We start from the raw sequence: 11663 nt of genomic DNA on the forward strand, positions 1-11663 counted from the left end.
TTTTTTGACAGAGTCTTGCTCTGTCACCCAGGCTGGAGTGCAGTGGCACAAACTCAGCTCACTGCAACTCCACCTCCTGGGTTCAAGCGATTCCCTTGCCTCAGCCTCCCGAGTATCTGGCACTGCACAGGCAGTCCCAGGTACACATCACCACACCTGACTAATTTTTGTATTTTTAGTAGAGACAGGGTTTTGCCTTGTTGGCCAGGCTTGTCTTGAATTCCTGACCTCAGGTCATCTGCCCACCTCGGCCTCCCAAAGTGCTAGGATTACAGGTGTGAGCCACCATGCCCAGCCCTTAATTATTTCTAATGGGCAAAAAGTTGGATACTTTACCAAAGATGTAGAGACAGCAAATATGTGTGTGTGGGGGGGAGGAGGCATATATAAAAGACTTTCAAACACATGATTAGTCATAAGGAAAATGCAAACCATAATGAAATACCACTACACACTATTAGAAAGGCTAATTTTTTAAAAATTCCTGATATTTTTATCAAGTGTTGGCTAGGATGCAGCACAACTAGAACTGCTATACATTGCTGTTGGGAAAGCACTTTGGAAAGACACTGCAAAACAGTTTGGCAGTTTTTGATCAATTTAAACATACACTCGCCATATATCTCAGCAATCCTAGTTCTAGGTATTTAACTAAGAGAAATGAAAACATACATCCACAGAAAAACCTGTACATAATTATTTATAGCAGCTTCATTCATAATCACCAAAAACTGAGAATAACTCAATGGTCTATCAATGGCAAATGGATAAACAAATTGTGGTACTTTCATAAAATGGAATTCTACTCATATATAGAAGGAACCAAACAATGTGCAAAAAATGGATGAATATAAAAATATTATTCTAAGGAAGCCAGACTCAAACCACTTCATATTTAATCATTACATTTACAAGATATTCCACAAAAGGCAAAACTACAGGGACAAAGAATGAATCAGTAGTTGCCAGGGTTGAGGGTAGAGGAAGAAATGGATTACCAAAAGGGCACAAGAGACTTCTGTGGGGTGATATAGTCTATATGCTGTGTATAGGAAAGGTTACATGACATTATTTTTAAGAATCCAAAGAACTGTATTCCTAAAAAGAGTAAATTTTGCTATATATGTTATACCTCAAAAAGCATAAATGTTTAAAAAATGTGATCAAGAGAGTTGCTGAACATACATGAGAACATAACAGATAGTGATAAAGTCAATTTCACTGGATTTGTCAAAAGTTTTAAAAATTATTTTCTAATAAATTCAAAAGTCAAATATGCACACTGAATAACCTCAAAGAATAATATACAATCTAGTAATTTTCTAGTACTACTAAGTAAGACTACTAAAAATTTTGAGTTTGGGTTAAGCTGAGCAATATTTGCCTTAGAATTCAAACAGAAGTTATGTAATCTAATCTTGTGTTGTTTTATATTCATATTATATCACTTCTTACTTACCTGTGCTTTAACTATTGAAACCTGTATTGTTTTTAACCTATAAACCACTGCTTGCCTTTCTAGATCTGGGCAGCAAGTACATATTAAATAAAACTTACCTGCAGCTTCAGGAATTGTCAATATATCAGAGAATTTAGTCATAAATTCTTGAATGGTAACCTTGCCACTTTCTGTAATGCAAATCATAATTTAATTAAATGAAAGAATTACTGCTTCAGAATTAATTAATATAACTAAAGCTAATAGTCAAATTATAACAAAGGTTAGAAGCTTGGGAGTAAGGCTAGGCTATTTCTTCTCCCTTACGTCTTGCATGCATATGACTATCAAATTTCTGCTCATTCTATTTCCAAATACTTCTTGAATTTACTGCTGCATTAACTAATACCTATGTTATTGCAATAGCATCTTTAAAAACCTTTGCCACCAGTCTCATCCTCCATTTATTTTTCACAGTATGGCAAGGGAGGTATTCCTCTTAAAAAAAAAAATTGATTATTCCTATAATAAAACCCTTCAGTAGCTCCTAATTGCCTACAAAACTACAGAATAAATATAACATTGAGGAGGTGAGGGAGGGAAATTATAGACCCATATTACTCATACATGTGTTAAAGTATAAGTAAAATACTACTAAATAGGATTCAGCAGTACAATGAAAAAAATATTCAAGATACTTTCAGAACATGCATTCTTATTGAGGGTGATACTGCTCTTAAGGGATAAAACTGGTTCTTAGGAGGAAAAAAATCACAGATACTACAATATTTTGTGGCTATAGTACTTAAACAGATATATGGTGTATCTTTGGTATTAAATTTTCACAGGGTGTGGGGGATAATTAGGAAGTAAAATGTCTATAAAGCCTCCTTAGAGGAGTGAGGGGAAAAAAGGTTAGAAACACTGCTTTAGTATGACAGTAGACACCTAAATTGAATCTCTCCAGATGGTCTCCAAAAAATTCATAAAAATTAACAAATATGGCAAGTAAAATAACTTAGAGTCCATGCCTACAGTGTAACTAAGAGGCAGAATATTGAACACTTTCGTTTGCATGTAAGTCAGGAAATAAAAATCTAGAACCAGCACAGTCAGCTTCACAGCCTACACCGTGGTGGCTCATGCCTGTAATCCCAGGACTTTGGGAGACTGAAGTAGGCAGATCACTTAAGGTCAAGAGTTCCAAACCAGCCTGGCCAACATGGTGAAAGCCCATCTCTACTAAAAATATGAAAATTGGCTGGGTGTGGTGGCAGGCGCCTGTAATCCCAGCTACTCAGGAGGCTGAGGCAGAAGAATTGCTTGAACCTGGGAGATAGAGGTTGCAGTAAGCTGAGAATGTGCCACCAGTGCACATTATCCTTCCCCAACTTTCATCATAAGTTTAGTGTTCACCATTCCTTTTCTTAATGCAATGATGTTCACTTAACATCATTGACAGGTACTTGAAAATCCTGACTTTAAGCAAAAGGACATTAATAAAATCAGTTTTACCACAGGCTAATTGATATAAACAAGAGTTATATTCCTATGGCATATTGCTTTTCAGAAAAACATTACTGGCCAGGCACAGTGGCTCACGCCTATAATTCCAGCACTTTGGGAGGCCAAGGCGGGTAAACCACAGAATGGTTAAGAACTCACCAACCAATCACTGCCTTCAGAGGACTCACCCAGCACACAGACTCACATAAACTTAATTTAAAGGGGTGGAAAAAAGGAGTTTCAAGCAAATGGACACCAAAAGTGAGCAGAGGTAACTATTCTTACATCAGACAAAACAAACTTTAAAGTAACAGCAGTTAAAAGAGACAAAGAGGGACACTATATAATGGTAAAAGGCCTTGTCCAACAGGAAAATATCACAATTCTAAACATATGTGCACCTAACACTGGAGCACCCAAATTTATAAAACAACTACTAATAGACCTAAGAAATGAGGTAGAGAGCAACACAGTAATAGTGGGGGACTTCAATACTACACTGACAGCACTAGACAGGTCATCAAGACAGAAAGTCAGCAAAGAAACAATGGACTTAACAAAAGTATACAGAACATTTCATCCAACAACCGAAGACATATTCTATTCACAGCACATGGAACTTTCTCCAAGGCAGGCCATATGATAGGCCACAAAATGAGCCTCAATAGATTTAAGAAAATTCAAATTATATCAAGCACTCCTCAGGCCACAATGGAGTAAAACGAAATCAACTCCAAAAGTGACCTTCAAAACCATGCAAATAAACGAAAATTTAAATAAGCTGCTCCTGAATGAGCATTGTGTCAAAAACAAAATCAAGATGGAACTTTAAAAAATCATCGAACTGAACAACCATAATGACACAACCTATCAAAATATCTGGGATACAGCAAAGGCAGTACTAAGAGGAAAGGTCATAGCCTTAAATGCCTACATCAAAAAGACTGAAAGAGCACAAATTGACCTCTGAGGTCACACCTCAAGGAACTAGAGAAACAAGAACAAACCAAACCTAAACCCAGCAGAAGGAAATAACCAAGATCAGACCAGAACTAAATGAAATTGAAACAAAACAAAACAAAAAAAATACAAAAGATAAATGAAACAAAAAGCTGCTTCTTTGAAAAGATAAATAAAATTGAGAGACCACTAGCAAGATCAACCAAAAAAAGAAGAAAGTCCAAATAACCTCACTAAGAAATGAAACAGGAGATATTACAACTGACAGCACTGAAATACAAAAGATCATTCAATGCTACTATGAACACCCTTGCACATGGAAATCAGAAAACCTAGAAAAGATTGATAAGTTCCTGAAAAAATACAACCCTCCTAGCTTAAATCAGGAAGAATTAAATACCCTGAACAGACCAATAATCCTAATATCTTTAATCCTAAAGACATTAAATCAATAATTCAAAGCCTTTCACAAAAAACACTCTTGACCCACATGGCTTCACCTATGAATTCTACTAAACATTCAAGGAAGAAAATAGTCTCTTCTAAAAAAATAGGAAAAAAGAATACACCCCAACTCATTGTAAGAATGTATCATGGATAATATTCAGCTGTAACAGTCATTAAAATACTAAAATTATTTTTTATATTTATAAATATCTGCTTTCCTGAGCCACCATGTGCAACACCCACCAGTAACCCTGAATATCACCATAATTTAGCTTCCAAAAGCCAAAAAGGCCTCCAGGATCCTGTTTTACTACATAGAAGGCATTCTGATTGACCACTGCCTGTGCCAGTCACTTCACAAAATAATCTCACCTCCTAAGTACCATCATTAGACTCACACAGGGATAAGATGAGCTCTGACTTCCCCATTTGTTTGGCCCCCATGAAGCTCAGGGTTGGCACACCTGTAGGGGCAGCCCCAGTGTCTCGCAGACATCCCACTGCAGCTTCCACAGGTAACCCTCTAGCCCTGCATGTCCTACCCATAGACCTTCCCCTGGTAGAGGATGGTTTTTATAAGATAGATGCATTGAAACTACTAACCATGTTCAGGCACATGTCTTAACATTACAGTAAGTACAGCATTAGCTGTATGAAGGTCGTTGTCCATTAATAACGTCTTGAGGTCAGAGACATCAATTAGATCATTCTGGAGAATTTGGGCAGTAGCTAAGAGTATCTGTGTAGCTGCAAAAAAGAGAGCAAAAGCAAATGTTTCAACAGTAGAAATAGAGTATATGTTATTAGTTATCACTTAGTAGCCTCAGGTTGCATAAAATATGAAGATCTGATTCTATAATTTTACATGGAACTATTTGTATAGCTTTAAAAACCAGAGTTTATTATAATAGATAACAGTCACAGGGCACTTACTAAGTGCTAGGCACTGTTCTCAACAATTATACCTTTTCAAACTGCAAATGTCCTTATACTGTAATAATCCCAAGAAAGGCATTATCCTCCCCGTTTTTCAGATGAAAACACTGAGGTTAGCAAGGTTAAGTTATTTACTAAATAATACATTGGTAGTGAGTGGCAAGGACAGAATTTAAGTACAGACCCTATAGTTCCAAAGCCCATCATTTTAACCACTGTGCTCTTCAAGTAGAAACATATAGGTAGTCAACCTTTATCCCTAAAGCCACATATTACTTCATATGTGGCCCTGAAATCATTGTGAAACAACACAAGTAAACTTTAAATCAAAACAGTCTTTCATTATTTAACTTAAAGTTATGTTACCTCGAAATGATTAAACTAATGAATAATGTATAAGCATAATTTTGTTATAAGAAACTAACTGGATATTAATATTGTGAAAAATAATTACTTCAGCCCTTTGTTGACATGAGTAGCTTCTTCCTCCAGTTTTTAGTCAAACTGGCCCCAGTTGAGAATATTGTATAAATAAAATAATTTATAGGTGAAATAGAAATTATAGCTGGCTGGATATAAGAGGACAAACCCTGCTCCAATCTGTTGCAACAATAATACTATCTTCCATTTATAAGGCAACTATTGCATGATAAGAAATATATTAGAAATTTAACATTTAATACCTGGCCAAATAATCAAAGAAGATAAGGTAAAATATAGATATTGGAAAGCATTCAAAGACTCAAAAATTATATCCTCATGGTGTTTTATTTTGGAACCTAATAGAAAATGTGCTTCAAGGCCGGGCGCGGTGGCTCAAGCCTGTAATCTCAGCACTTTGGGAGGCCGAGGCGGGTGGATCACGAGGTCAAAAGATCGAGACCATCCTGGTCAACATGGTGAAACCTCGTCTCTACTAAAAATACAAAAAATTAGCTGGGCATGGTGGCGTGTGCCTGTAATCCCAGCTACTCAGGAGGCTGAGGCAGGAGAATTGCCTGAACCCAGGAGGCGGAGGTTGCGGTGAGCCGAGATCGCGCCATTGCACTCCAGCCTGGGTAACAAGAACGAAACTCCATCCCAAAAAAAAAAAAAAAAAAAAAGAAAATGTGCTTCAGTAAAATAAGGGAGTAAATCACGACAGGAATTCAGGAAACACGTGAGCCATAGAATACTACTAAAGAGAGGGATGACAGCTGTTTACCAGGTGTAGGGGAGAAACAAACCAAATCAGAGCATCTAAAGTACATAAAACTGTTTGAGTATTTTGAAAATGTTAATATTCAAACTTATTATGATTTCAAAAATCATAGTCAATGTTTGACTAACATTTCAAATATGATTTTGTCAGAAATGTTTAAAGTCCAAGAAGTGAAATTACCTATGCAACATCATACAACCAGTCAGTAGGAGAAAAATATCCAGGTACCTAAAATATGACTATAATGTTGTTTTTCATATACACACACCACCAATTTGCAACCCTTTTTTCTAAAAAGCTTTTAAACATTTTTTTATTTCTAAACAATGTCAAACTCTCAGAAAAGTTACAAGTACAGTACAAAATATTTTGTCTGAAACATATTGGAAAAAGTAATAGGTTTATAGGAAAATATAAGCGTTTTTAAAAAAGATAATTGTTAACTCCAGGAGAAAGGGGAGGGGACAGATGGCACATGGAAAGAGGCATGGAGGTAATGGGATGACTACTGACTCATCAATGAGCTAATTTGGATAGTCATAATACTATTAATTAAACCCTAAACACTGATTTAACCAAAAACTGTGACATAATTACGTTTTCACACACGTGAGTCTGCAACTTTTTAATCTACCTAATACAGAGGCATGGTCTCAATTCTTACAACTTCTATAAAAGCATTATTAGCCTTATATCCTTTTCAGCATTAAGGTTCTCTTCTTTAAAAAAAAAAAAATTAACACTATGAAGATCTGATTCTAAAGAAACTAGCACACAAAATGGACCCAACTATGCCATGTTAATGTAAAGGATTCCAATGCCTGGATATAAAAACAAAATGTGTTTCAGATTCCATTGATATTCTAAAAAAGAAAAGGATAATAAGAAAACTTGAATAATTTTTCCAGTACCACCCAGACAGTAATTACCATGGTAACCTATGCCATAAAACAGTTATTTTCCAACCGTGTTCTCCTAATTCTGAACCTACTCAATTTTTTAAAATGTAATATATAGAAGACATAAAATTCAATTTACAGCACTGAATTTTAGAAAAGGAAATCTACTGATTGAATAAAAACTGTGATATATTTACAATTTATATCTCTGACTTTGTAAATTTTTAATCAGTAGGTACTAGAGGGAAATGCTCTTATTTAATTCTTACAACTGTCATATGATATAGACATTATTATCCCTATTTTGAGGAAAAGAAAACTGAGAATAAGAAAACATATCTAATTTTCCAGGGCCAGTAATTGCCATAGTCACACACATCATATAATAAGGCTATTTATCCATTAAGCTCTTATGATACTAAACCTATACAACTTTTTAAAATGTGAAATATTTAAGGCACAAAATTCAATTTACATCACTGAATTTCTTAAAAAAAGAAAAGTTGGGAAAACTGGCTAGTCATATGCAGAAAGCTGAGAAAAATCCCTTCCTTACACCTTATACAAAAATTAACTCTAGATGGATTAAAGATTTAAACATGAGGCATGACACCATAAAAACTCTAGAAGAAAGCCTAGGCAGTACCTTTCAGGGCATAGGCATAGACAAGAACTTCATGACTAAAACACCAAAAGCAATGGCAACAAAAGCCAAAATAGACAAGTGGGATCTAATTAAACTAAAGAGCTTCTGCACAGCAAAAGAAACTATGATTAGAGTGAACCAACAACCAACAGAATGGGAAAAAGGTTTTGCAATCTACCCATCTGACAAAGGGCTAATATCCAGAATCTACAAGGAACTTAAATTTACAAGAAAAAAATAACCCCATCAAAAAGTGGACAAAGGACATGAACAGACACTTTTCAAAAGAAGACATTTATGCAGCCAACAAACATATGAAAAAAAGCTCATCATCACCGGTCATTACAGAAATGCAAATCAAAACCACATTGAGATACCACCTCACACTCGTGCCAGTTAGAATGATGCTTATTAAAAAATCAGGAGACAACAGATGCTGGAGAGGATGTAGAGAAATAAGAACACTTTTACACTGTTGGTGGGAGTGTAAATTAATTCAACCATTGTGAAAGGCAGTGTGGCGATTCCTCAAGGATCTAGAAATAGAAATACCATTTGACCCAGCAATCCCATTACTGGGTATATACCCAAAGGATTCTAAATCATTCTGTTATAAAGACACACGCACACATATGCTTATTGTGGCACTGTTCACAACAGCAAGGACTTGAAACCAAACCAAATGACCATCAATGATAGACTGGATAAAGAAAATGTGGCATATACACTGTGGAACACTATGCAGCCATAAAAAAGGATGAGTTTGTGTCCTTTGCAGGGACACGAATGAAACTGGAAACCATCATTCTTAGCAAACTGTTACAAGAACAGAAAACTAAACACTGCATGTTCTCACTCATAAGTGGGTGTTGAACAAGGAGAACACATGGACACAGGGAGGGAAACATCACACACCAAGGCCTGGGGGGGTGGGGGACTAGGGGAAAAATAGCACGGGGTAGGTGGATTGGAGAAAGAAAGCATTAGGAGAAACACCTAATGTAGATGACAGGGCAATGGATGCAGCAAACAACCATCATGGCATGTGTATACCTATGTAACAAAGCTGCATGATCTGCACATGTACCCCAGAACTTAAAGTATAATTTAAAAAAGAAAATATTAATAAAAAAAGAAAGACACAAGCATAGACTCTAATATGACTCAAGAAAAAGTAAACTTATTATATGACAACTTAAAGCAAAAGAAAGGTGAAGGCTCTAAAGCTGGAGAATTTAATGCCAGCAAAGGATGGCTTGATAATTTTAGAAAGATATTTGGCTTTTAAAATCTCAAGATAACAGAAGCAGCAACTTCTTCTGACCAAGAGGCAATGGACGAGTTTCCAGGCTCCATTAAGAAAATCATTGAGGAGAAAGAATATATCCCAGAACACATTTTTAATGCAGACAAAAGTGCTCTATTCTGGAAAATAATGTCACAAGGGACATTTATTAGTAAGGAGAAGAAACAAGTACCAGGATTTAAGAAGGGTGGGCTAGCTCTAATGTTTTGTGCAAATGTAGTTAGGTTTAAAATCAGGACTGTCCTTATCTATAAAGCTACTAACCCTCAAGCCTTGAAAAGAAAAGATAAACACCTGCTCCCATCTTTTGATTGGGTAACAAGAAGTTTTGGACAACCAAAATGCCTTTTCTGGATTGGTTTCATCAACGCTTTGCCCCTGAAGCAAGGAAAAGACTGCCTTTTAGAGTTCTTTTGATATTGGACAATGCCTCTAGTCACCCGAAACCCTATGAATTCAACACCAAAAGGGTTGAAGTGGTATCTTTACCCCCAAACATGACATCAGATTCTACATTAGGGGGTCAAAAGAACCTTTAAAGGCTCATTACACATGTATGGAAATAATTATCAACATTGTGGAAGAGAACCCTGACAGAGAGAACAACATGAAAGGCTTCAGTAGGATGCCACATCAAGCCCCAAACAATAAACTCCCAATGGAGAAAGCTGTGTCCAGATGTTGTATATGACTTCACAGTATTTATAACAGAGCTAAACAAGGAGATCATAAAAGAGATTATGGATATGGTGAGAAAAAAAAAGATGAAGGATGAAAGGTTTCAAGATATGGCTATTGGGAGAAATTCAAGAGTTCATATACACAACACCAGAGGAATTAACTGAAGGTGGCTTGATAGAGGTGAGTGCTTCCAAACAGTGCCAGATGATAAGGAAGAAGACATATAAGAAGCAATGTCAGGAAACAAATTGACATTAGACAATCTGGTAAAACGGTTCCAGTTATTCAAGCTGCTTCGACTTTTTTTATGACATGAACCCTTCTATGATATGGACATTGAAACTAAAGCAAAAGATTGGTATCATAGAGAACATTTTTAGAGAAATGAAAAGCCAAAAATGTCAGACAGAAAGTATGATGTATTTCCATAAAGTTAAACCAAGGGTCCTTGCCTCTTCTGCCTCCTCTTCCACCTCCTCCACCTCTTCTGTCTCTCCCACTCCTGAGATAGCAAAACCAACTTCTCTTCCTCCTCTTCCTACTCAACTTGAAGATCATGAGGATGAGGATGATGATCCACTTGCACTTAATGAAGAGTAAACATATTCTATCTCCCTTATGATTTTATTAATAATATTTTCTTTTCTCTAGCTTGCATTATTGTAAGAAACAGTAATATATATATATATCATAAAAATATGCATTAATCAATCATATATGTTATTGATAAGGCTTCCAGTCAACAGTAGACTATTAGTAATTAAGTTTCGAGGGAGTCTGAAATTATACATAAAATTTTGACTGTGCAGTCACTCATTTTCCAGCCACTCTCTTGAAGCAAAAGTATCCACTTACCCTTGAACTTTTGAAAATGTGGACTTTCTTTCATTTTCATTAAGCAATCTTTTAAATCCACCTACATATTATCTAGAAGGTGCCCCTAACCCCCACATTGTTCAACAGTCAATTGTACTAATTCACAATATAATATAAACGAATTTTGAAAATATATGCTATCAGCATGGATGTAGCTGGAGGCCATTATCCTAAGTGCATTAACACAGAAACAGAAAATCAAATACTGCATGTTCTTACTTAACAAGCATGAGCTGAACGTGGGGTACTCATGAACACAAAGATGGCAACAATTGAAACTTGGGACTACTAGAGGAGGGGAGAGGTAGGAGGGGAAAGGGTTGTAAAACTAACTATTGCATACTATTCTCAGTACCTGGGTGATGGGATCATTCATATCCCAAATCTCAGCATCATATAATATACCCAGGTAACAAACCTGCACATGTACCCACTGAATCTAAAATAAAAGTTGAAAAAAAAGAAAGAAAGCATATGCTATGTAAAAAAAATTAGACTCAAAAAAATACAATATGATTACATTTATATAAAATGTTCAAAACAAGCAAATTCATACAGAAAGTAGATTAGTGGTTGTCAGTAGTTGGAGAGAGGTGGGAATGGAGAATAACTGCTAACAGGTACATAATTTCTTTTGGGGTCATAAAAATGTTTTAGAATTAGAAAGTGGTGATGGTTGTACAACTTTCTGAATATACTAAAAATCACTGAATGGGGCCGGGCGCGGTGGCTCAAGCCTGTAATCCCAGCACTTTGGGAGGCCGAGG

At 36.0% G+C, this 11663-nt stretch overlaps 1 protein-coding gene across 5 annotated transcripts in view; it reads right to left on the minus strand.

The window, feature by feature from the left end:
* EFCAB13 (EF-hand calcium binding domain 13) overlaps window positions 1–11663 on the minus strand; it is a 181261-nt gene that overhangs the window by 93026 nt on the left and 76572 nt on the right. For all 5 annotated transcript variants that reach the window (XM_037745972.1, XM_037745973.1, XM_037745971.1 and 2 more), the window contains 2 exons: window positions 4955–5098; window positions 1558–1629 (listed from right to left, as the gene is read on the minus strand). In XM_037745972.1, coding sequence (XP_037601900.1) covers window positions 1558–1629; window positions 4955–5098 — 216 coding nt within the window. The remainder of the gene's footprint in view (window positions 1–1557; window positions 1630–4954; window positions 5099–11663) is intronic.

This window comes from Cebus imitator, unplaced genomic scaffold (genome assembly GCF_001604975.1).
Source record: "Cebus imitator isolate Cc_AM_T3 unplaced genomic scaffold, Cebus_imitator-1.0 Scaffold217, whole genome shotgun sequence".
NCBI lineage: Eukaryota > Metazoa > Chordata > Mammalia > Primates > Cebidae > Cebus > Cebus imitator.